This window comes from Cyprinodon variegatus, unplaced genomic scaffold (genome assembly GCF_000732505.1).
Source record: "Cyprinodon variegatus isolate N-32 unplaced genomic scaffold, C_variegatus-1.0 Scaffold34, whole genome shotgun sequence".
NCBI lineage: Eukaryota > Metazoa > Chordata > Actinopteri > Cyprinodontiformes > Cyprinodontidae > Cyprinodon > Cyprinodon variegatus.
The window spans coordinates 217,079-243,875 of NW_015150487.1; the positions used below are offsets into that span (position 1 = coordinate 217,079).

At 36.5% G+C, this 26,797-nt stretch overlaps 2 protein-coding genes across 4 annotated transcripts in view; both read left to right on the forward strand.

The window, feature by feature from the left end:
• The window catches only part of itga7 (integrin subunit alpha 7), a 42,636-nt gene extending 24,497 nt beyond the window's left edge, over positions 1-18,139 (forward strand). The window contains exons 4-26 of one of the 3 annotated variants that reach the window (XR_001482168.1): positions 64-319; positions 2,737-2,868; positions 8,484-8,691; positions 9,676-9,872; positions 10,110-10,198; positions 10,280-10,407; positions 10,639-10,734; positions 10,854-10,915; positions 11,341-11,510; positions 11,626-11,772; positions 11,877-11,992; positions 12,184-12,370; positions 12,467-12,541; positions 12,739-12,818; positions 12,928-13,005; positions 13,339-13,441; positions 13,613-13,807; positions 13,907-14,023; positions 14,181-14,294; positions 14,617-14,715; positions 14,918-15,043; positions 15,924-16,088; positions 17,210-17,357. Coding sequence is in view for 2 of the 3 variants with exons in the window: in XM_015402773.1 (XP_015258259.1) it covers positions 64-319; positions 2,737-2,868; positions 8,484-8,691; positions 9,676-9,872; positions 10,110-10,198; positions 10,280-10,407; positions 10,639-10,734; positions 10,854-10,915; positions 11,341-11,510; positions 11,626-11,772; positions 11,877-11,992; positions 12,184-12,370; positions 12,467-12,541; positions 12,739-12,818; positions 12,928-13,005; positions 13,339-13,441; positions 13,613-13,807; positions 13,907-14,023; positions 14,181-14,294; positions 14,617-14,715; positions 14,918-15,043; positions 17,210-17,365 (2,931 nt within the window). In the remaining variant the exon portion in view is untranslated. Of the gene's footprint in view, positions 1-63; positions 320-2,736; positions 2,869-3,554; positions 3,654-8,483; positions 8,692-9,675; positions 9,873-10,109; positions 10,199-10,279; positions 10,408-10,638; positions 10,735-10,853; positions 10,916-11,340; positions 11,511-11,625; positions 11,773-11,876; positions 11,993-12,183; positions 12,371-12,466; positions 12,542-12,738; positions 12,819-12,927; positions 13,006-13,338; positions 13,442-13,612; positions 13,808-13,906; positions 14,024-14,180; positions 14,295-14,616; positions 14,716-14,917; positions 15,044-15,923; positions 16,089-17,209 lie in introns of all 3 variants that reach the window. The other 2 variants (XM_015402773.1, XM_015402783.1) reach the window with 2 other exon arrangements.
• A 6,024-nt stretch (positions 18,140-24,163) lies between these two features.
• Positions 24,164-26,226, forward strand: npff (neuropeptide FF-amide peptide precursor). Its single transcript, XM_015402690.1, has 3 exons — positions 24,164-24,440; positions 24,946-25,061; positions 25,865-26,226. Exons 1-3 carry the CDS (start codon positions 24,291-24,293, stop codon positions 25,983-25,985), a joined length of 387 nt encoding a protein of 128 aa, XP_015258176.1. The 5' UTR covers positions 24,164-24,290; the 3' UTR covers positions 25,986-26,226.
• The last annotated feature ends 571 nt before the right edge of the window (positions 26,227-26,797 follow it).

A 26,797-nucleotide genomic window follows, 5' to 3' on the forward strand; every position in this document is an offset into this window, starting at 1 on the left:
AGTATTCATTTTTTTTAGCTAACCCTACTGACTGAAACAACATATACCACATGTTTCTCACAGGTCTGTGCTCACCTGTATGAGCTAAGACAACGAGTCAGACAACCTTCTGAAACTCGGGATCCCATCGGACGTTGCTATGTTCTCAGCGATGACCTGACAAAGCGAGATGAACTGGATGGAGGAGAATGGAAGTTCTGTCAGGGCCGACCTCAGGGACACGAGCAGTTCGGTTTCTGTCAGCAGGGCCTCTCTGTCAATTTCACTCCAGATAGAAAGTACATCTTGTTCGGCGCTCCAGGAACCTACAACTGGAAAGGTAATGTGTTGAGGCAGCTTTTTGGTTTTTACCAATTTTTCCAAATTGATCATATTTTACAAAGCATCTCCAACTTTATGGAAATGGTTTGGAAATTATTATTTTTTGTTGTATATGATGAAAATATACAGAGATTCTTATAATCAAGTAAACATTTTTTATTGTAATCTAAGAAAGAAAAACGATCAATGTAAATATTTTAATTAACATTCTACTGACTGCAGATCAGGGCTCATGATTTATGGACCAATCTACTGATTGAACACAAACAGTGGCAGACCATAAATCTAATTAAGCTCTTGGATTTATCTAATAGGATAATGAGTTAAATTGATTAGTTTCAGTCGGATATAAAAAAAAAAAATCACAGAGACAGTGTTTAATACCGGTACTCATTGCTATTACTAAGTTAATCTAAAATGAAATATAAACTTTAAACGAGGGGACTAAATCGATATCTAGTTATTTGTATAGGCTACATTCACAACAAAGATCCTCAAATTGCACTACAAAACAAACAAAGTGTACGGAAGTTAAAGAAAACTTTGTTTGCAGAAAGTCAAACAATGGTAAAACATGAAAAACCTTTGATTTTGTTTATCTTTTACATTTGAAAATTAAACCAAGTTTAGAAATGTCTAATGCTAAAAAAGAATACCAGTAACAACTTATAAGTTTGACCTTTTTATTTAGAAAGGAACTAATAATTTAACAAGAACTTTAGGAGAGCATTTACATTACAGGTAAAGTGGAGGATTTTTCGTGAATTTTTGAAAAAGACCCGCCCTCTCCACTTTCCACAACCCTGTACCCGCTCCCAAGAGGGAACACCAATTTTTCCACTATGTCAGACTCACCATCAGTAAGTGAAAAACTGGGACGAGCACCTAGGACAGCCTTACGTAAAGATATATGACCAGAATGATTGACAATTAGGAGGGCCACTTATTTAGATGATCCACCTAGGAAAATAACATCCTCCACTATACCTTTAAACAAACCAATATTTACAACTAGAAACTTCAACTATAGGCAAACAAACAAGAAGGCCAAAATAGACCTCATGTCCAATGAGTTTTTTTAAATTTTTATATTATTATTTTTTTATTATTATTTTTATTTTTTATTGTTTTTTGTTGTTGTTTTTTTCACTGAGGTTTACTCTAAGTAAAAGCTACTTTTTAGGAGATATAAAATAGCAAATAATTTTGAGCATTTTTCCCCGGCCTTGTTTGATGCCTCAAATTTTTTCACCGGATATTTTTTTTTTAAATGTTAAGTTATTTTCTGATTTCTCAGTAACATAATTAGGGTTTTTGTCTTATTTTTATAGCTTAGCACTTATTTTATGCTGATGGGAAGATGATGTGAGCTGCTGCTAGAACCAGCTCTCTTGAAAAATAATTCACAATTTTATTTAAATAATTGTCAAGCTGAACCTTTTTACACTGTCTTTAAAGTATTTCTAAAAGCTTTTAGCTTTTTTTTTTTCTTTTTACTATGCACCGAATATAGCCTTTGTTGGCTCTATAGTAGGCCAAAGGGTGCAGATGTTTTAAAACGCATCATATTCCCCACAGTATCTCATAAAATAATACCACAGAAAAAAAATCTTCTCTACAGGTTTTGCTGGTCTACAGAGATCTCTGCTGCCACAAAAAAAAAAAAAAAGAAAAAAAAAGAAATCCCCGTAGATGAACAGACAGACCTCATTAGAAATTACCATTCCATTTTGAGTAATGTATGTTTCTATGAGAAAATATTGATAAATATTTTAACAGCAAATATTTTGGAAATCTCAGAGAAAAGTAGAGGAAATCAAATTAGGATAATCAGCAGTAAGTTACATGTGTGTGGATGTACAATTCCAAACATTTGTTGTTGTAGTAATTGTATTTTTTGCTCCTGTGATGTGACCCACAGATAGATACTGTTTACTGCTTATGTTACATTTTTATTTCTATTTTTAAAGTAAAATTAGGTGAATACACATTCATGCAAATTTTTTCTTTTTATTTTGAATACAGTTTGAAAGTATTTTACAAATTTATTCAGATGATGCAGTAAAATACAACCTTGTATTGTCTGATCACATAGAATCCGTTCGGAATACACAGATATTTGTGTAAACAGTTTAATAGTTGTAAGCTTTTTTAAGACAATTCATGTAAATGGTTATTCTATATATTCTGCATGTGGTAAAAAGAAAGGACACCCTCTGATGATTTTATTTTCTTAATTACTTATTTAATTTAGTCTTTAGCAGGTTCTGACATATGAAAACAATGTAGCTGCATCAAAAACTTAAATCTGTAAAAAAATCCGTGAGTTCAAATGGGTTGTTCTTTCTTTTTCACCAGCAGGCTTGAAAGGTTTTTCTTGTTGCTCTGCTGTGCCTTCACCTGTTTCCCTTCCAGGCGAGATGCGAGTCGAGCTCCTCAACCAGACTGCGCTCGAACTTGGTTTCTATGACGATGGCCCATACGAGGTGGCAGATAACAAGGATTTCAATGCACGTCTCATCCCAGTGCCCTACCACAGTTATATGGGTAGGATTCGCCCTCCATGCTCACTGCTGCCCCTGGGCACAGGAGACAAGGAGAGGGCCGTGTGAGGCTGACGTGGGGCTCAGACTGTAACCTGAATAAACACAAGAACAGTAGCTGTAGTTCAACCACCCCTTGCTGGAAGAGGATAAACTTGTTTTAGTGTCACTCCCATTCCCTGGGGATTATTTCTGACTGAGCCTGTGACTCATAAAACCCAAAATATGACTCAATATCTTTCTATGAAGACTTTCTCATAGTGGGTGGACATGTCAAAAATGCCTGAAGCTGACTGTAGTCTGAGATGAATTCTTTTGATGCCAGTGATTATTGCTTTTCCTGTGAAAACAAGGGAAATATTGTTATACTCCAGCTTCAGTACGACAGTGCTACCCTCATTCCTTGTTCCACCCTCCTCATGAGGCTGGAGACAAAACATGACACATTTTTAAGCAGTTGGGATGCAGTCTGAGCCAAAAACGTCATCTTTCCTACACGAACTCTGTGGTTTTGCAGGCAAAAATGCTGCTAAGCCGCAAAAACAAAGCACCAATCAATCACAGGCTTTCTCACCTGCACTGCCCTTCTCTTTTCCTCCCTCACCATTCCACCACCCCATCACCCCCCCACACGCATCCCTTTTTCTTTCTTTCCTTTGCCTTTCTTCTCCTTTTTTTTGGGCCACATAGGGCTCTTGTTCATGGCTAGCGCTGTTGAAGATACACTGGTGCACAAAACTCTGGAGCCTTCCACACCGTTTCAGGACGTAGCTCATCATAGCTACCTAGGTTTGTAGGAGTGGAGTGTTGTGCTTTGGTTTAGGTTGGAGTTGTAGTGGATGTAGTCTCCGTCTTTGTCTTTAGCATTTGGGATGTAGGTTTTTAGTAGTTTTTATACCATAATAAAGAGAAACTTTCTTTTTCTGTAATCTTTGATAAATGTATTTGAATACCCTTTCCTTACACAGTTATTAAAGCAGCACTGTGTAAATTTTGAGCAAAGTACTGACATTATTAAATAATTTTTTTAGGAACACTTGCATTGAATCGGTGCTCTATGCAAGCTTCTGTTCGCAAAAACTTTCCAATGTAACTTGAGAGGGTTGGATCATCATTGAATGAGTCATGAATTAGAGCTTCAGTGGTGATAATAAATTGACCAGGGGCTTTTTTCATGGGTGCATTGAACAAGTAATAATAACCAATATAATAAAAAACATACAATTAAAAAAAAAAAAAAAGCAAGAGCGCTTTGTTTAATATATTTAGTAAGACCAAAAGCCAAATTGCATTGCAGACCCCTGATCTAACAGATGTGAGATCAGTGGATATTAGTATGGCCGAAGCGCAAAGCTGACTGTCATTTCTAAATAATTAATTAAATAAATGGTAATGGTAAAATGTTCAATTAGTCCAAGGAATGAATCACTTTGGATTTCTTCTGTCAGAAATTGATTTGGTATAAGATTACAAAAAAAAACTGATCTAAAAATAGATAAAAGACTTTCTGAAATAAGTGTATTTTCCCTTCATATAAATATGGGGATAAGATGATCTATCAAAGGAATGCATTTAGCAGATTTTTTTTCTCATAATAAAAGTAAATAATTCTATTCTATTGGAAAATTGTCTTACATGTCAATATGCTTATTCAAAGAAATATCTTATCTATATAACAGCACATCTTTTCAGAAGAGGGGTCATAACAAGAACCAGGACCAATTTAACAGGGGCACTAGCCCCCTGTTGGCCCCTGTCTAAATCAGCCCATGCTTAGCTGCCCTGATCAGACTTATTTTTGGTTGTCTGATGCAGGGTTTAATCTTGAGTTACTTGTAGACACAAGTCTTCTCAGTCTGCTGACCCAACGAGGTCTGGTGATCTACTACTAGATTCCAAAACAGGGAGACACTTTGACTGCAACAGTGCAGTGTTATTAGTTGCTTTAAGGGGAGCTAAACCTAGAAGTTACAGATTAGCGCCCCCAGTGGTTAAAAATTACACAGTGTTGCTTTCATGTTTTTTTTTTTTTTTTTATCAACAGCTTATCTTTTAGTCAAAAAGAAGGTTGTCTCTTTATTTATAGTAGCACTAGGATGTTTGTCTGTTTTGTCCAGCGTCTTTACTGTTTTAGATCTTTCGTCTGAGTCTGTTTGAGTAAAACTTTCCAGAGCATCTTGGTGGTGGGTTTTCTGTTGATGTTGAGACTTCCAATTAACAAAACTGTGTTCAAGAGTTTAACCTAACAACCAACAGTGAGCATGCATGTACAGACATTTTTCTGATTTAAATTCCATTACAGGTACTGTAACATATAGCTTTTTATCTTTTTAGCCATAGCCATAATTTAATTTATTTGCAAAGCATTAAAGTAGTGTGATGTATTCCGGGTGATAGACCAATACAAACACTTGCATGGTTGAACAGTAAGACTTTATTACATTATTTTTGCCGGTGATACTGGCCAAGAAGTCACTGATCAGAGACGAAGCCATGAACCCAGTGGTAAATCTGGAAGAGTTTAAGAGAGTTATATCTAGGTTTGGAAACTGGTGGATAGTGAAACGGGGGCAGGAATATAAATATAGCTACACCAAATTAGGTAAAACAATTTAAAAAAATGGAAGAAAGAACTGTAACATTAGGTTTTGTTATGAGGAAATAAAAGCCTTGTATGGGAAGCTAGATGCATCATACCAACCATGATACAGAGGCTGCATCATGCTTTGGAAATTATTTTCTTTAACAGGACCAGAAAACCTGGTCAGCGTAGAAATAACATTTTTAAAAAGAACACCTGTCCTAAGAAAGTGGGTAAAATATCCAGAAAAAAACAACAAACCCTAGACATTAAGTCAGAGCTATAACAGACTGGTTTAGGTAAAAATAAACTCAATTCACTTTGTTTATATAGTGCCAATTCACAACACATGTCATCTCAAGGCACTTTACAATTCAACCAGATCATACAGACTGATTGGTTTAAAGTTTTCTATTAAGGATAAGCAGCTGATTGCATCAACTTATTGACTCTTCAGCAATCCCTCACACCACTGTAAGCATGCTTGTAGCAACAGAGGAGAGGAGAACTCCCTCAATGTCAGTTTAAACTATTTAAGAAACTCCTCAGAATTGTATTTTAAATGAAAGAGTTTAAGCTTTATCCCCCACTTCCCAGTTATGCTGTATTCTTTAAAGTCATTATGAAACAATATTAAAATTTTGTGGTAACTCCTTGCTTTGAATGGACACATAATACACAGAAACCCATTAAAAATACATAGAAAACTTTAGAAATTTACTTGTAAAATACATAAAATACACTAAGTAGAAAATATTAACACAGAAATATCAGGAGATGTGTCTTTGTCTGTAGATTATTAATGGTGTGTTGGTCTATCACATAAAATCATCAAATATATGGGAGTTGGTAGTTGTAGAGTAAATCAATGTGAAAAAGGTTAGTGTGTATTAACACTTTTGGAAGATATTATATATTATATCATTATGTAGGTGTGGAATTACAGTATGATCAATAAAGCTAATTTATCAGAGAATTATTCATCTGGCCAATGCCACGATAATTCGTTGAAGGACATTAAAGTATTTTTAAAAAAACTATTAATATTTAAAATAAAAAGCATTTCATGCCACACAACAATACAGTGGTTGTAGAAGGGGGTAGATGTTTTAGAAAGACTTTCTTGCATACGTTCAGGGATTAGTTGTATGAGCAATGGAACTGCCATTAATTTTTATGTTGCACTAGGCCAGTATTTTGCAGAATTTCAATGCCTTCTAATCAGAGGAGTAATTACATGTTTGTATTGTGTGATGGGAAAAAAATACAATCTTTGGGTTAACAAGAATCACCAGCTTCCTTTACGCTTCTGATTACTGACTTTTTTAAAGAACATCTTTAACAAACAAACTAAAACCATGTGTAGTCACCTGTTAAGAGGAAGGGGTTACATTTAGTGTTGATTTTCAGTTATTTATTGTGTGGATCTACATTAAATCTCCTTCCATTCACATTCTTCTTACCCCCTGCCTACCTTTGCAATGTTGAGCTATCTCCTTGACAACGCTAATTCCCTCATGACCTTTTAGCCCTCATTTATCAGTCACATGCTCCCATTGATCCTGCAAAAAGATATGACACACTCATATGCATGCTTGCTAACATTTATACCATTGTTCTGAAATAAATGTGGATTTATGTATTTTACCACAATGAGGTCACATATGATTAACAGCAAAAAATAAATAAATAAATAATATATATATATATCCATCCATAGTGGTGTTAGGCAAACATCCTTTGTAAATGCCTCAAGGCCAAACCAAAATGGTGCCCATAGAAATGAGAAAAAAGATAGCAAGCTATTTTAAAAGAGCCAGTTTTGATATTAGACTGGTTGGAGATATTAAGCTTTTGATTGTGAATTTATATGCAGATGTTATAGTTTTGTATTTGACAAACATTAAAATGTTACTACTCTCTATCAGGTTATTTCATGTCACTTTGTATTCAATTCATTTAAAAATGCTTTTAAAGATAAATAAATATAAAGAAATTAACTTTTGTTTAATTTAGATATGAAGAAATTTGAAAAGCAAGGACAAAAATATGAAAGAACCTATAGGATAATTGCAGATGTTTGGATAAAAATGCAACATTGAATCAAATCATACTTATCTAAAATATTTTATTTCATGATCATATGGTGAAACTATAAGAACAACACCCATTTTAGTAGTGTTGCTACTGCTAAATAGTTTCATGCTACTTTTACTTCTAAATAAAGCTTATAGTGTAAGCTGCTTGGTGGTACGCATCTCAAAAGCCTCCGTTTGCTGAAAAAGTAACACCCCGTCTCCATTTGTTGGTTTTAGAGGAGCCACAATGTTAAATTCCACACCTGCCACCCTGGAGTCGCTCTTATTTGTGTCCCCCTAGTCTTTTTTTTGCATGTTTACATAGAGCTAACAAGTGTCCTGTGTGTTCCAATAGATTAACCTTTTTATAACAACACTCTGCATGCTTCTTGGATTGTAAAAATGCACAAATTTCAGTAAAAGATTCTGAATGAATTGCAATTTCTGTTACAGCTTAATAAAGGAATACTAACACCATATTTTAAGGAAGTAAATGAACCACTGCAACGGCTTTGGGTCACTTGATTTATATTCAAGTGTTTTAACATTCCTGCACACATTAGCCAACATAGAGCATGAATGAAGATGGAGGAGATTTATTTGGCAATAAATCTGGTTAATGCACCTCCTCCTTATTTACATACTCCAGCAGTCTGATGCAGAGCTGCAGCGTCATCAGTCTCATCAGACCAGGACCTCAAGCATCTCTTTCTCCCCAAGCCAGTGTGCTTTTACTAGCAGACACAAATACACCACACAGGACATTTAAACACATCATGGCTTTGGCATAAAATCAATAGTCACTTAAGTTACACATTTCATTAGCAAGAAGACAAACAGATCATTCCCACAGAGAAGAGCTAAGCTGCTAAACATTACAGCCAATACTAACATCCAAAACCGGCTCTGCTATCTTTCTATCTTTTCTTCTTCTCATCCTTCTTTCTCTTCTTACACCAGGGTTTTCTGTAGACTCAGCAAAGGGTATAATGAACCAAGAGGAGCTGACTTTTGTGACTGGCGCACCACGTGCCAATCACACAGGGGCTGTTGTGCTGCTGAAGACGGACAATGTGCACCGACTTGTGCCACAGCACATCTTCTGGGGGGAGGAGCTTGCATCCTCCTTTGGATATTCTGTTGCCACTGCTGATCTCAACAATGATGGGTGAGGAAAAGACAATTTATAATTAACTGTGGAATATTATTAGAGATACTTGATATATAAGAGAAAAATCAATCATACCTGTTAGTTTTATTGGTACTTTAGAGAATAAACTGACCCAAAGCAAAATATGAAATCATAAAAAGCTAAATTATTATCAGAGAACTCTAGAAATAACGTCCTAAAATTATGGTTTAAACAATTTCCCAGCCTGCATTACTCAAATACACCACAAAAACGTTTAATGCAACAATATACCTTCAATAGCCACTTGTTTGTAAGTTATATAAAGTCTAAATAAAGTTGGTTTGTGAAGGACTTCGAGGTATGTTAGTGAACATTTAAAGAATATTCACAAAAACCCCAACGAGAAAAATAATCGCAACCAGAGAACCAAACAACAGAGAACAAAATGATTTATCTAAAAGTAGAACTAGTATACTCAAACTGCAAACACATTGTTGTCAACCTAAACTGACTGAAGACTGACTTTTAACGGGTCAATGGAAGCTCTGGTTTCATTGCTGGTCTCACTCCTTACAGCTTTTTAACATTGCGAAGAACACCTCTGATGACAATTTACTATATGTTTCTGTTTTTTTTAACAATGAAATACTAAGCACTGTGCAACATTATTTGCTGGTTCAGGTATGGGGTTTTGAAACCCTAGCTAGCTGGACATTAAAAGCATCTTAGATAATAGTATATACATAGATAACAATTGAAAATAATAAATAATTTCATCATTTTTCTATGGTAATGGCATAACTTTCTTTATTTATCATTTGTGTATTTAAATGTTTAAAAAAAAGCTTTTTAATACATGACAGAAGAAATATCCAAAACTGCTTCAAAGTCTGTATTCTTAACAAACGGCTCACAGAGAAAGGATTTAGTGAATTTGTTTCATTTGATCATGGCTAATTTCTTAAGTAAAGGGCAGAATCGTTTCAATATGTGATCAACTGCTTCTGTTTCTGCTTTTAGGTGGACAGATGTGATTGTTGGGGCTCCTAACTTTTTTGACCGTAAAGCAGAGATTGGAGGGGCTGTTTATGTGTATCTAAACCCCTTTGGTCACTGGACTGATCAGGCCAGACCGATCCGCCTGAACGGGACATATGATTCCATGTTTGGGATGACAGTCAGCAATATCGGTGATCTTGATCAGGATGGATATGGAGGTGTGAGCAACGTTGTTTTTTATTTTCTTAGCCTATGTGTTAATTGTGAATTTCAATTAGAAATCCCATATAGCTTTAAAAACAAGTTGCTTTTAATGTATATACTGAGCCTAACGTTTCTGTATCCAAATGTTTCTGTGTTTGCAACTTTTTTGCTGCTTTTAACAGGTTAAATTGACCTTATTAATTGGGCTTTAGGAACTTATAGTTTAAATAAACTTTTTCTAATATTTTCAGATATTGCAGTGGGGGCTCCATTTGATGGAGATGGGAAAGTTTTTATCTACAGAGGCTTGGAGACTGGAATTGAGACAAAACCGGCTCAGGTGAGTTTTTTCGAAGGAAAGTTTTAAAGTATAAATGAAGGAAAGTGAAGCTCTTTGTAAATATAATCTATATCACTTTAGGTTCTGGATGGCCATGACTTTGATGTGAAACGTTTTGGATACTCCATCTCAGGAGGTCTGGATATTGATGAGAACCACTATCCAGATGTGGTTGTCGGTTCTCTTAATGACTCAGTTGTTCTCTTCAGGTAACAGAAAAACAATTATTGAAATTACATCCTTACAGTCATTTTTCCAGCAAACCCCTAAAATGAATTCAAAGGTCAAATCTTTAATTACTTAGTGACTGTTTTATGCATTTGTTTTTAATCAAAATGTATGTGGTTGTGCTGGCAACTACTCAAAAAGGACATTTAACCAGATATACTTGATTTACTGCAACTCGATGCATCTTACTGTTCTGTTTCTGTGTCCTGAAGGTCTCGTCCAGTCATCCAAGTAACGAGAGATGTTACAATCGACCCTCAATATATTGATTTGGAGCAGAAGAACTGCAAGGGGAGAGAGGGATTCTGGTAGGAACGTATAATGTGAAAACCTTCTATGATGACTTATTAATAAGCTGAAGGCTATGTTGCTGAAAAAAAAACCTTCTGGCAATATTTAACAATATTTAACTTTAACTTCCTTTTAGTGTCGAGGTTCAGGCCTGCTTTATGTTCACTGCACATCCTCATCACTACTCACCTCATATTAGTAAGTATAATCAACACATTCAGCTTTTTATTGTTTCACATATCTTTTTATACCTTATCAAATATACTATGGCGAATTAGAAACCTTTCTTCATATTAGAGTTGCGCGATTATATTCAATCTTGATGTGTCATGAACTTGTTGACCTGTTTTTTTACTTTATTATTACCAAACAACAAAGCAAAATTAATAAAAAAAATCTTTCAAAGCAATTCTAAACAAAATCTTAACACAATAAAAACAAAATTAGCGCACAGCATGACGTGTGCCCCAGAGGGGATCGATTAGCCCACCTCTACTTATTATAGGTGTAACGGCATTAAAATAGTAAAAAAGGTAGACATCTATATATTGGTTGTTCTGAATTAGTTTTGCTGGATTATTTAACGTTTTACACCTTTTCTTATTTCTTTTTGCATTTCTAAGCCCTAGTGGTTCAGTTTGAAGCAGACATGGAGCGCAGAAAGCTGGGTCTCCCTCACCGTGTCGACTTCCTGGGACGCAGCTCTCTGGACCCTGAGTACACACAGACAGAAGAGGTGGAGCTTCATCGTCAGCGCCATACTGCCTGCACCACAGCCATCTTCCAGCTGCATGTTAGTCACTAATAACAACCCCTTTATTTTTTTATTCTTGCAGTCAATATACTAAAAAACATATTCATATTTTCGACTAAATATTCTTGGTCATGTTTGTTTCCTGTCCAAGCAGGAAAGCATTCGTGACAAATTGCGTCCCATTTCATTGGCAATTACTCACACAATCAAGCCTGTGCCACCGCGCAGGCACTCTGCGAAGAAAGCGCAAAAGCTACCACCTGTACTCAATATCTCTCCATCTAACACGTTACATACTGAGGTATGTGGAAAAAAAGGTTGTAATAAAGCTTTTAGGGAAAAACTTGAATAAGAAACGAGTTTCTACAAGTTGCATTCTTTTTTTTTGTTTGCTTTTTATCTCAGGTGAACTTCCTGCGACAAGGATGCGGCAGCGACAAAATCTGTCAGAGCAATCTGAAGCTGAGCTACCAGTTTGGAACCAAACCCCTCAGCTCTGACTTCTTCACCCCTCTGCCAAAGTAAATTATTCTGCGAACAGGAAAAGTTCAATGATGCATCTGCAAATCAAAATCTACCTCAGTATTAGCCTCATGTTGCTATACTTTCCAAAGCTTGTTTAATCTGCTAATTTTAAGCCTTTTAAATGTAGCTTTAAACCTTTAAAACTGTTCCAAGAAGTTGATCCAAGTTTTACTTTGTCTTCATACAGAGATGATGATGGCGTGCAGGTGTTTTCTCTGTCTGATCAGCGACTGGTGGTGCTGGAGATCACCGTCACCAACATGCCTTCAGACCCTCTGAACCCTGAGGAGGATGGTGATGATGCTCATGCTTCCCAACTGTTTATCTCCCTTCCAGACGCGTTACCTTATGCTGGCTCCAGGGTCCCACCACAGGTAATGTCTGAAAGTAACATTTATAGTTATCCCCATGCAATGTAATGTTGAGTATCTTCTCTGACTCTAAGTCTTCGATGTTCCGTCTAACCATAGATGATATGTCAAGCCAATCAGAACGGCTCCCTAGTTGAATGTGATCTTGGAAACCCTGTCAAACGAAATGCAAAGGTAAAAACCTGTTTCTTTTGTCCAATCATCGGAATATGCTGCAGTGTAGAACAATTTTATAAAAAAACAAAAAACAAAACAAAAAAAACACATCTATTATTACCAGTATAGAATGTCAGAAAAGACAGAAACCTCTGCCTGTCTTACTAAAGAATGAATTCATATCTAGATTTATAATATTCTCCGTTTTATTCCAGCTAATATTCACCATCAACCTGAGCACATCAAACATTACCACAGAGACCACTGAGCTGACAGCAGATCTCCAACTGGCAACGTAAGCCTCTATTACCCACTGTGAAACAACCAGGGTTTAAAGGGTAAATACTTGTGTCTATTTAAGAAGAATATTTCTTATTCTGACTTGTTTGTTTTACTCTCTGCAGGATCAGTGAGCAACTTGATCTGGATCCTGTCACAGCTTATGCTAAAGTTGTGATAGAGCTCCCCCTGTCTGTCAGTGGGTGAGGAAACAGTTTCATATATAAAAAAATGTTCTTTGGCTTGAAGGTCATAAAGTAGTTTAAATATTGTAAAGTTTACAGACATTTGTTAATATTTGAAAGCAGGTAGTTGCAACACATTTGATTTAGGTATATTAGAGAAAAGGTGGCAAGAGGGTTTTACAGATTAATTTCCAAAAAAGTGAAAAATATGCATACTTTGTCTTAATCTTCAAAATTATCCCCCACTTTGTGTTTACAATAATATACGCTGATGTTAGCAGCTGTTAAAGAGGTAGGATTTTATGCACACCTGCTTACCAAAGTGCTGATGTGAACATTCTTTTGCATCAGACTGGCTCGTCCTCACCAACTGTTCTTCAGCGGGATGGTGAAGGGGGAGAGCGCCATGACCAGCCTGGAGGACATCGGCAGCCCTGTGGATATAGAGCTTGTGGTGAGGGAGGGGCTGTGAGCAAGGGCTGTGATGAGTTGTTGTTTTTGTGATTATTAATACAATTCTAATCCGTTAGGGAGGTTAGAAATGCAGATACTTATTGAATTAAAACAAAAAACCAAACAAAAATATCTGCAAAAAGGAAACCTTGCAATTATTTTATGTTTTCAGATTTCCAATCCTGGAAAAGCTCTCCAGACTCTAGGGTCTGCCTTCCTCAACATTATGTGGCCAAGTGAGTTGGCCAATGGGAAGTGGCTATTATATCCTGCAAGCCTGAAGTTTGAGGACCAACCAGAAACTTACTGTAGTCCTTCTGAGGCTATAAATCCTCTAAAACTGAGCTCCTCAGCTGCTGATCAGGTGGTAAGTGGCACTTTAGGCTCAGTCAGCTGTTCTCTAACCAATGCTTGCATCAAATTTTTCAAATCTTAATGTTTTTTTTAACACTTGGACTATTTACAGGTGGGTAGAAGTCGACGTTCACACCCAGAGGAGAAATATCTAGTAGTGACAAAAGACAGTGATGAACGCACCACACCTGCAGTCGCAGCTTCAGAGAGGCGCAAGTCAATAAAACTGGTAGGGACAAGAAATGGAGGCTAATTATTACAAATACACTAAGAAAACTAAACAGAAGTGGAATTTTAATACTTAAAATATAAAGGAAGTTGTTTGTGGTTTTTGTGTTAGATGAATAATCCACTGCAGAGTGTTCAGCTCTCGTTTTGCTCCTTAGGATTGCCTCCTAGGCTCGGCCCGCTGTGTGCTGTTTCAGTGTCCACTCCACAGCTTTACTGGCCAGACTGTCCTCAAGATCCATGCCAGGCTGTGGAAGAGCAGTTTCATAGAGGTAAAAAGAATATATAAAACAAAAAAAAATCCAGTCCTTTATCTTTAGAGGAGGAATTAATTGTCAAGTGCTTTTATCGATCAGTGCTTAGTAGGCCAATACTTGCATGGCTGTAACTGTATTTTCATTTAATTACCCTGGAGAGTGAGGTACAGATTACTAATAAAAAAATGATAGGGAATATAGTGTAATGGGTTCATCTGAAGTCTTTATGTCCCTTTAAGTAAAGCGTGTGCAAATTTCAACCAAAAAACTTCCACATTTGAACAATTAGAATTGTTTTTTTAACTTTTAAAGTTTGGACACTATCTCTGTCTCCCAGGATTTTCCAACAGTTAGTGCTTTGGAGCTGTTGATCAGAGCCAACATCACTGTGAAGTCCAGCATCAAACACCTGGTCCTCAGGGATGCATCTGTACAGGTACTCAACTCACCACTAACAAGAAAAGTATAAATGATCATAATATATATTTGAACAAATGAAAATCTGAAATCTTTAATATTTGGGTACAGTGAGCCGGTAAAGTGAACCTCAAAGACATTAAAGCACACAACACATAAGAAATCTAAAAGAAAATTATACATCGCATTAATTGCACATTTTACTCTCTCCTACCCACCAGATCCCAGTAATGATCTACCCTGAGCTTGGACTTGCAGACCAGTACTTGATCCCCTGGTGGATAATTCTGGTAGCCATTTTGGCAGGCATCCTGCTGCTGACTCTCCTTGTCTGCTTATTGTGGAAGGTAACCTACAGGATGTCTTTATCTCATGCATTTTACTCTGAGCAGCTGTGTAGACCTCTTTATAGTATGGATTGTCCTACTTCTATTTTTTATTTTCAGATAAATCACTAAAAGCAACTAAAGTTCAGGTCATATATCCAAAACAAATAATAGAAAATAACTGATTAAACAGCAAAAAGTGTATCCCCATAGTGAGCTTTACTGGAAATCTAAATTTTGTACATTAACTCACTCATTAACACATGTTTTAGTTAAGGGTCAGCTCATTACATTGCATTATTTCTGATAGGTTTCTTGCTTATCTTTTTGCTGGATAAAAGCATCTTATTAGAAAGTTAAGTGGACAGTACATATGTGGCAGTAAAAAAACAAACAAAATGCTTTAATATATAATGCCTAAGAGTTTTGGTGAGGATCACATGCTAGGACATGCAAATAGAGCCAGAGCTCTTTTAGCAGACCAGACACACAGACCTATCCAGGACATGCATTTCCTGTGTCAAGCCACTGCTAAACTAGAGGCAGTGTTAGAAGCTACTAGTCTGGAAAGAAGAAGCTGTGCATGAGCTCCAAAATGCTTATTTAAGATGAAAGGTAATTTTGCATTTTAATTGAAAATTAATATCTAAAACACATAAAAATATTTGAATGTCAACATAGTTTATCGAGATGCACCAATTAAATATTCTGGAATGTTAGATTCATTCATTTAGCCTTTTTTTATGTTCATCCAGCCTTTTTATTCACATTCTCTCTTTTAGAATTATAGTTCTTCTGCTTTCTCTCCTTTCTACTTTTTTTTTTGTATCATCCTTTCTTTGAACCTGTCCTCATTTTTCTGTTTCTCCATCTCCGCCGATGTGGTGATCTGATGCCTCAGTGCGGTTTCTTCAAACGCAGTGAGCGGCGCCCGCATTATGAGACGGAGTACTACCGCGCCCATTTGGGGGTGCAGCCCTCGGAGGCGGAGAAGCAGGCATCAGAGCTATAATATTAATTCTATTTCCATCTGGCCTGCTCTCCCCTCCTCCTCTCTCTCCAAGTGGTAAAACTTGTCATCGTTTGCTGCTTAGCCCACTCCAAGCATTGTACATAACAGCATGAAACAGAGACAGAGTGCTGTCACAGAGTGACGTGATTCTTACCCTTGCAGGTATTAATGCAGCAAAGAGTATAACTAACAATAACAAATCCCCTTTGAAACAGTCCTCAGAACTTGTATTCCACTTTCTCCTATTAGATCAATCCAAATCAGAATGTGGATTTTAGCATGTGAAATGCTTCCTTTATTAAGGATTGCAGCTTAATTGGCGCTTGTTGAACATCATCCAGTTGTCTCTGCTTCAGGGCTTTGAGCTGCCTGCTGTGCTGTGTGCGGAACCTCTCGCTGGTTAATGACCTGCACCTGTTCATTCTGGCATCAGTGTGTGGAGACAAGACATTTCATGAAAAAAATGAACATACATTTTTTAAACCATGTTTAGTTTACAAAAAACAAAAAGAAAAAAATTGCCAGGATGAATATGACATACAAATGCTGTGTGTTTTCATTCTTTTTTTTTTTACGAGATGTGTGTTTGATAGATTTTAAATGACTCGCTTCTTTATATTAGGCTCATAATGCTTTAAAACAGAGGGCATGGCAGGTACTGGCGTGGATCTTTTTTTGACTACAGGTCAAGTGGCTTCATCTAGGTATGATTAAATGTATAGTGGAGGATTTTCATGAATTTTTGAAAAGACCTGCCCTCTCCTGCTCTCGAGAGGGAAAGCCTATTAAAGGCGTGCAAGAGCATGCACAAACCCATTTCTCCTTCTGCACGCTCTGTGTAAAAGTTGCTGTTTGCATCGCTCATACAAGCTTAGTTTCCAAAAGCAGATTAACAATTTTTCCACTATGTCAGAATCACCACTGGTAAGTCAAAATGGGGAGGAGCACGTCAGACAGCCTTACATAAACATATCACCAGAATGATTGACAATTAGGAGGACCACTTACTTTGATGATCCACCGAGAAAAATAACATCCTCCACTATACCTTGACATTTGATACAGGAGCCTTGAAATCTGAATATGTAAATCAGTAACAACATTTTCATTGTTCTTTTTTTCTTTATATCTTCTCCGCATCTTCTTTTAATGTACTCCCCTTCCTGTGTGGACAGTGTGGCTTCTTCAGACGCGCAACCTACAAAGACAAACTTCCCCAGTACCATGCAGTGAAGATTCCTCGGGAGCTTCGGCCACAGTTCCAAACTGAGAAGTCTGAAAGCGTCCAGAAAAAGGAATGGGCCACACACTGGAGTGATGGGACCTTGTAACTTTGAAGAATTTGAATCACTGTGTCTGACACTCATTCTTTCTTTGCTTTATAACTAACTGATTTCAAAAGAAAAAAAGAAAATGCACCACGACTGGGATCATAAGATTATGTGGATGTCAGAACATGCAAATGGTGGCTTTTGGGCAGATCTGCATTCTTCAAACTGCAGCTCATTAACATCTTGGCCTCAGATATTCTGTTTACACTGTGCATCCACTATTTCACAGTTTGACAGCGGGCATCGCAGGCTCGCAACAAGATTAGAACAAGCCTAGCTGCTCAGTATGTTTTACAGCCTACACAAGGGAGCGTTGACGCTTCGCTGTCTGTCAGCAGTTTTGACTGGCAGATCAAAAGAGGACTGGAAAATCAAAGACACTCATGAATGCACAAACATACAGGACAATATTAGATGCCAACAGACATGCAGATTGATGCAGATGCCACATGAGAAAGACTACTTTTTGCCTTAACTACTGGGACTAGAGAATGAGAAAGAAAAATAGCTTTTTAATGAAAAGAATGCCTGGGAATAATTGTTTTGTTAGTAATAGAAAACAAATTGCATTTTTCTGGCTACTTGAAACAGTAATACAGGTGCATCCCAGTACATTAGAATAACATTATAAGAGGAATTTATTTCAGAAATCCAGTTAAAAAAGTGGATCATATCTAAATTCCGTTAAAGTAAAAAAATAAAAAATAAATAAAAAAATCCACTGGACTTGATTTCCAAGATTTGAAGACATTTTGCCACCGATCCAGGAAGCTTTCTCAATTCAATTCATTTGAATTGAGAAAGCTTCTTGGAGAGGTGGCGAAACATCTTCAAATCTTGGAAACCAAGTCCAGGGGATTTTTTTTTTACTTTTACGGAATGACTATGACCTGGATGACTGAGAATCTTCATCAGCATCATAGCTAAAGTACAGAGTGAGATATATTTTTAGAAGAGTCTGGCTGCAGACCTGCACTGTCAGGACCCTTGATGCAGACCTGCAAAATGGGGCCTCCTGCACTTTCATTACTGAGAGTTTATTCCAGAAGTTATATTTGAAGCCTTTGGGAATAGCGTGCAGCATGTGTTTGCTGTGTTTGTGATAGTGTTAAACTGAGCATAGGAGCATTTTAGCGAAAATCTTCTTAGGACAGCCAACCTCCATTGTCGTTTAGAAAATGTTTTATAGACCAAATTAAAATCAACTTTGCTTTTACTTTGAAAGTCTTCGAATAAACTTCCGGTTCCAACAGCACAGGAGACCTCACAGTGCCGTCCTGACAGTGCATCTCTGGGTCCTGACAGTGCATCTCTGGGTCCTGACAGTTCAGGTCTATAGTCCCACCCTTCTTAATATTTTACCTTTTTTTTAATCAGTTTTAATTACAATGTCTTGCTTTAAGCTGGTAAAAAACTTGAAATGAGCCCTTTATATGTAATGAATCTATTAAATGAAGATGTTCCTCTCAGATTCAGTTACTGAAATAAATTGTTTAGATTTTAATTTGAAATGCAGCTACATGCTCACTTTTTTTTTGCTGTAACCTGATTAAAGAATAACTCTGTGTCACTGTTTTGTTTTAGATTTTTTTAGTTATAAAAATGTGTAAATATATGTTTGCATGAAATCAAATGGGTCAAAAAGGTACACTGCAAAAACTGAATCAAAGTCAGTACATTTCTCTTAAAATAAAGGCATTTTTTCTTAAATTGGGTAATTGAGACATATTGCCAATATATTACAGTAAATTACTTTTAAAATAAGAAACATCTACTGTCTCTTATTTCAAGTGCATAATATTTAAGTATCATATTTAAAGGGTAAAAAAATCTTTCTATTTGCACTACATCTTATTTACCTACTCAAATTAAGGGTAAATACACTTATTTTGAGTAATTTGTACTCATTTTTAAATAGGTTTTGCAGTGTAAACAATATTTTAAAAAAGGCTTTCTTTTTTTTCTTCGGATAACTGCATACATAATTATTTTGACAAAAGCAGAATGTCTAGAGTACTTCTTTAATATTTTAGAGTGACTTTTTTTGCTGTAAAGAATCCATCATATTTTTCATCAGGCAGTTTTTGGGTTGTGCAGCAAATAAAGTCATTTTCTAATTTATATAATCTAATCTGTCTTGTTGATGCCTACTGACATGAATTTACAGGAACTTGAAGAATATCAGCACTGATTTTTCTCATTTCAAACATGTGCCTTATTGTAAACGTGGCAGATGGAGAGCTGCTGCTTACAAACGCAAGGCTACTGCTCATTAGATGAGAAATCTGTTGGACACAGGTGGACAACATCCTTCAGACACTGAAGCAACACAAAGAGGATTTCCTTGTTTTCTAAAAGAGCAGCAATTGGAGGACAAACATTTTTTCTGGATTTGTTGGAATCAGTAACCTGATTTTAAAGCATGAAGAGAGTTTGGATTTTTAGGTATTGCTGGACAATCGTTTGTGTTTTTTGCATGAAGGTCCCACTGCTCTTCTGAAGTCTGTAACTGTGGTCATTTTTATCGCCATTTAATGTTCTTTTATTTATTTTTGTTTGGCTGTAATGGTTCAACATTGTAAATAAAGACAACTGGTTTGCGAAATGTGTCATCTGTAGATACTCTTTATCTTCAATTGTACAAAATTAATAATAAAAAAAAAAAGGCTGCAGCTCATTAACACACAATGGTGTCAAAAGTACACATTTTTTACTTAAGTAGAAGTATAGATACTGCTGTTTAAAACCACTCTTGTAAAAGTATCAACTTGACCTCTTAACTCAAGTAAAAGTAAAAAAAAGTATGTGCTCCTAAAACTACTTAAAGTATAAAAGTATACGGTAACCTGTAAATAAACAGCCAGATGCCACTATATGAATTAAAGCTAAATTTTTAGACTATTTCTAAAAACTCTTTGAGATAGGGCCAAGGATGAGGGAGGTCTTGTTGGTCTCCATCTCCCGATACGCTCTCGCCTGTGTCCGACCTTTCAGACATTTCAACATCTTTTTCTGAACCTGACATTGTAGCATGGTACAGACAATTCACATTTGCAGTTTGAAGAACACCTGCTTGCTTCTGATGATTTCCTTTGGCGTCAGCACAAATTTGATGAATAGATAACGAGTGTTTGAACCTCGAGTGTTTGCATTATATGACTCCAATGACACTAGTTTTTCACTAGATGTGGATGGCGCCAATGATCTGCATTGGATGGCACACATGACGTGAAATAAGTACTTATAAACTTAAACTGAAGCCAAGAGTAACGAGTAACGTTTGTTTTACAAATATAAGGAATAGAAAGTACAGATACTTGTGTGAAAATGTAATGAGTAGAAGTAGGAAGAAAAATAAGTAATAGAGTAAAGTATAGATACCTAAAAAGTGTACTTAAGTACAGTAACAAAGTATTTGTACTTCATTACTTGACACCTCTGTTAACACAGCAGAAGATGGTGGAAAAATAGCGAAAGAGAATAGAATGCACACAAAGTACAAACAAGTAAATTCAGATTTAGTGCAATTATTTAGACAAAATGTAACAACTTATTTATTTAACTATTATCTAACCAAGCAAAAACAACCCACAGAGCCCGATTGTATCTTTTCTTAAGGGTGACTTGGCCAGAAGGTCAACAACCTCAAATCGATAGAAAAAAGAAATAATAGTTCACAAATGAAATACAGTTTATTAAATATGCATGGGGAAGTGCTGAAATGCAATACTGATTAAACATCAGCAAAGTATAGATATAGCACTACTATAGGACTAATATAACTATTGCAGTTTCACACCTTTAGAATTCTTAGTGACTATCACTGTTTTGTGGAGGCCTTATATTTAAAATGGGATTAAACATTTGAAATGAACTAAGTACAGACAATGTTTGTTCAGTTTGGAAAGTATTCCAGGTCACATGAGCAGAATAACCAAAATGCTTTCCCAATCTCTCTCTGAATTTTAGGATGTTGCAGATGGATAAAACCACAAGTTAACGCTCCATGTTAGCGTAGAAACCAAACCATAAATATCAAGAATGTGCCAATTGATTGTTTCAGAGCAGAAATCTGGGAGAGGATATCAAAACGAAGGTTGGTAGCATTTAAAATATTTGTCTACTGGTTTATCATTAATAGACAAGTTTTAGCAGAATACTTACCTCATATTTTAGATTAAGCTATTGCTTTGAGTAACATGAAATTTGAGATAATTATTCAAAATCAAAATACGTTTCGGTCGGTGCCGTGGTGGGGCCGGTGTTCTTTGCCCGGCCCTACTTCAGGGTGGCCGGCTGCTGGCGGAGCCCGCAGACTTGCCTCCGCGGCTCCCCGGGGCGCCGGCATGGCGGTGGCTGGGGGGCTTCTTGGGGGCTGTCTCTCCTCCCTTGGTGGGGGTCCGATTTCCGGGGCTGGCCCCTCCTTGGTGCCTTCGCTCTTGGGGTCCCTTTGGGCGCCTGTGGCTTTGGGTCTCCCGGCGCTGGACTCAGTGCTCTGGGGGGTGTGCCTCTCCGGCTCTCCACAACCACTATTGAGCATTTTTTCTATGGATAAACTTTACATGCACAAGTTCACCCTCACAAACAACTACAGGTGCTTGGCTCCAGGTACTCAGAGATTCACTTCCATACAGAAAGCCCACCGTATCTTCAGGTAACACAGAGTACATGTCAGACTTAATAATATTACTTTAGCGATAGTTTCAAGGTGTTGATTTATTGTATGTCTCGTACCATGTCTTTCGGTTGTGCTGTTTTTTTTTCATCTCGTTACAGGTGATGAAGCAGACTGAAAATGTTTTGTCATTGTCTCCTTTCTCATCTTTCTTTCATCTTTTCTCTTTATTTTTTCCTTTTCCTCTTCTGTTTTTCTGCTCTATTTACATTGCAGTGTCCATATAAACTGTAAAACTCCCTGCATAATTATAATAAAACAATTTGTATGCATGAAACAAGATGAGCAATATGGCAATTGCCATACTGCTACACTTGTGAAAGTAAAATCTGTTGGGCTCTTTTTGGCATCAAGACAATTATTCTTATTGCCACATTGCCAGACAGGACACTGTAAAAAAAAAAAGAAAAAAAAAAAGAAAGAAATACGAAATAAAGCAAACGTGTAAAAAGTAATGTATCCTTTAGATGTATGGGACCAAAAATGAATTAGAATCCTTAGAAATTAGTTATCCTTTAGAAACCAATGTTAGTTCAGTTAAAAATCTGTTCTGTTTCTACAAATAGTTTCACATAAGTTAAATATAAAGTAAATACAATTAAATGCAATTCCCACTGAGCACTTGATGAGTCTGACTTGGTTAACATTTAAAAACTACTTGAGGTTTAACAGCTTAATCATTGTTTCCTAAGGTGTTTACATTCAATTTTTAAGACCATGACAGTGATGTGATCTAAGTGGCCTTTTATCTGAGATCTTAGTTGCTATGTATTATATTATTCTCAATGCCTTGGTTTTTGTCAATTCTTCTAATCAGGAGTAATCTAAAAAAATGGAAAATAATAGTTAAAGACATGAAAATAATTGCAGCATGATCTGGTAAAAAGGTTAATCTGAAGCAATGTGGTTTTGTCTTTGCATGTTTATCCAAGATCTGGGCATGTCAAAATTTACCTGAGGATGTAAAAAAAAAAAGCTAATACCTTTGGTTTCTGAATATCCTGTAGTTTTCAGTTAAACAGGGTGCACTAAATGTGGATGTTACTTTTATTATTTAATGTCAAAGTAAGCAAATTAGTTTTTTCTCAAAATCTGAAAGCTTCTGCTCTAATTATGGTAAGGAAAGCTAATTCCCCTCTGATCCCCTCAGATGTCATCCTAGTCGCCAAGGCATTTAAATGGACAAAGAATGAACCGTGCGTTTTTTAAGCGGATTGTTGCCCATTAGGTACTTTCATGAGTAATATCTGTTGACGTCTCATCCGTTGGTGGGGAAGTGACTAAGAGCTATATGAAAACACACACAAACCCACACTGAGGAAAATGAAAGTACAAAGGCATGAAATATATGCTCTATAAAGCATATAGAGCTATGAAAGTCAGGGCCACCCTCTCCCATTAGATTATAAAATGAAATTATCATTGGTATGTAGAAAAAGTAATAATTAGTGATTATAGTGTTGGGCTGGGATCTCTGTTATGCTAATGATGATGATCTTTTTTGGATGTCATTTATTCATTCCTTTATTCATCGATTTGTTCATACATTCATGCTTTCCAATTCCTGTTAATAAAGTGTATGATGTTAGCGGAACAAGAAGTCCAGTCTAGCAAAAGTTCACCCAAAATGCTTCAATAAAATGATAAATAACTCTCCGTCCGTAATGACTGTATCTAAAACTTTGGTGCGAAACCATCTGGTTTCCTGAGTTTGCTTTTTTTTGTGGAAGACTGAATATAGAAAACCTCCAAGTCACAATAAAATAGTAAAAGCACACACTTTACACCTTTTCCATGTCATATAAACACTGTTAACCGTTTCTTTTACGTATATTGTATTTGTTTGCAGGACATGAGAGGCTGATGAATCAGCTTCCATTTGTGAGGATTTATTGATTTTTTATCTCTGGGAGTTGTGTTTTACCACCCTGAGGACTTAATAATTCCCCCTGGCTCTCAGTCATTAATGTCTTATAAGTTTCCTCCATCAAATCCTCTGTTAACGTAGCATATTTTGCCAAGTCTCCAGGGATTTCCAGCCATGGGGTTAATGGCATATATAAACCAGGGGAAAAGCTACGACCCATCAATTGTACCAAGAAGCCACAAAGGTAGGAAACCAAATCACAATAAGAGTAACCTGTTTTTTTGCTTTGCAAGATTCCAATCTGAGGAGTACAGACATTTCCTCAAATAGCCACCATTTGGCTCCTGTTCGAATCAGTTGGACCTTCTCTTCAGCTTCAGAATATGGAGACAGCTGCAGCAGTAACTCTTCTGGCTTTGATTCTGGCAATGGCTGGAGTCAGTCAGGCTCTTCACATCCAAGGCGGAGGAGAAAAAAATGACATGCTGCCTGGGAGCTCAGAGGAGAGCATGGCGAACCGCTTGAAAGGGCTGGTGAGACAACATATCAGAGGCGTAAACTATCTAACCTGTTTATTCTACTGTCTCATGCAGAATAAGGCAACTCCACTTAACAGAATGTCATTTCTGTTAAGTGGAGAATTATTCTGGTATCTTCAAATGAACAAAGTTGAGTGCAGAAAGAACTCATGGCCACAGATTATGTCACAGTACTCTGTCCGAGTTAAGCACAGACTGTCTGTCACATTAAAGTGATTAAAAGCCTCTCAGACAGAAGTCATGCCAATGTGTTCCCAGTCTGTCGCTTCATGTGGTCTAGAATTCTAATATGAAATTAGCCTTTTATTGAAAAAGAGGGGATAAATCATAGAACTCATTTAGATTTTACGAAGCACTCTTTTCCATGCAACACCACAGCAGCTTATACTATTGCAACAACTTTACAGGGGTTTTCCTGAAAGGGTCTTTTCTCAAGTCAGACTTTAAATTTTCAAAAACATACGTTTCTCTGAATACAAATGTATGTTGTTTGCTTCAGGAGATTGAGAGCAGAGACAACAGTCTTGATGATCGCCTGCTGGCCTCAGTGCTGAGAGCCCTGCTGCTGGAATTCCAGAGAGAAACCAGGGAATCTGTCCTCCATCAGCCACAGAGGTCAGTTAGTATGATGGTTTGCACCTTATAGCATTTCCATTTTTACCAGATTTAAACTACAGATTGCTGCAAGCTTATATGTTATTCTGTTGCAAACATTTTCTTGAAATAAAGCTAGAAGAGATACTGAAACCCATTTTCCATGTCATTATAAACACAAGTTATTTATTCACCATTCCAACATCACTATATCTGTATTTTCAAATAGCAGTAAGCAGAGAAATTACCATGTTTTAAAAAGGATAATTTCTGCCTATCACACTAGTATTGGCCTCAAAAGGTTGGAAATCATTTTGAAATTGTTGGCTGCAGGGTAGTTTTTTTCTTCTTATGTAACAGCAATTTGAAATTGGTTCTGTTTATTGCATATAATGGGATATAATTAGGGTCTGAAAGAAAACGCACATTGCTTCATAACTGCAGGTTTTGATTTACACTTAGTTTCAAAGCAATTAAGCTTTTATCTTTTTTAAGACAAGCTTTTTCAGATTACGGTAGATTGAATCTTACACTTAATTCTCTTGTCTAACTTAAATTTTTTATTATAAAAAAAGTTCATTTTTATTTTACAAATTGTTTTTTGCTAATGAATATAACACTACAGAACAAGGTTCTTACGCAAAGTTGATTTAAATTGTGAAGCTAATCTTAAAAAAAACTCAAGGATTATACTGTTTATACAGTTTTTTTCTTCAGAAATCTTGATTAAAAAAAAATTTAAAAAATAAAAACATTGATTAGCCCACTTTATAACGACTTAAATTACAAGTGTTGACTTTCTTATTGCTGCTGATCCCACACAGGTTTGGCCGCAGCTCCAAAGGACAGGTAGTGTTGGAGGATCAGATCCAACCCCGGGACTGGGAGGCTGCACCTGGTCAGATCTGGAGTATGGCTGTGCCTCAGAGGTTTGGCAAGAAGTAGTCTGGCACCCGGATCCGTTCTCCTATACGGCTGAACAGACGAGCATATGTCTGCACACAAAATTAAAAATAAATAACATCTACAAAGCAGTAGCATTATTCTCTTTGACAAATACTGTGGTCAGACATAAGGCTTCTTTTTATACTTTGATTTCAATTACAATGAAGTTGTAGTTTCTGTTTTTCATTTCTAACATAAGAAAAATGTGAACTGGATTTTTCTGTTTCTATAAAAAAAAATCCTAATTACCTCCCAAAGTGTTTGTTGTAAATTGTCAAATAAAACAGCTTTGAACTAAGAAAACTGTGAAATATCATACATGAACACACTGCAGAGGACAGATAGTTATCTTAAGTACAGTTATAAGTTGTTGCCTGTGCCATTTGTAGGGCATATGGGTCATGACAACCACAGAACAGACTCAGTTACTCATCGTTTCGTGCTCAGGTGTTTTCAGAACTGATTGCCTCTTGTTTAAGCCTTTCTGTAGTTAATTTATTTTTTACTACAAGGATTATATGTTGTACCAAACATACAATCCCAAAGAAAACATGTTTTTTATTTAAAGGAAAAGTCCGGTCAGCAAGGAATAATCAATGGACCATTATCTAAAACTAATACGTTTGTGATGGTTTAATGAATTTAGCATTAATCAGTAAAAAAATAAAAATAATTTTTGCCGCAATTACAGAGTCCAGGACCGGCCATTTTTGCCCAAATATAGTAACACCTCACTCCTGACATCTTCGGGCAGTGAAGTCATGGTGTGGTAAGTAGAGCGCCATTCTCCCTGCTTTACAAGCAAAATCAAT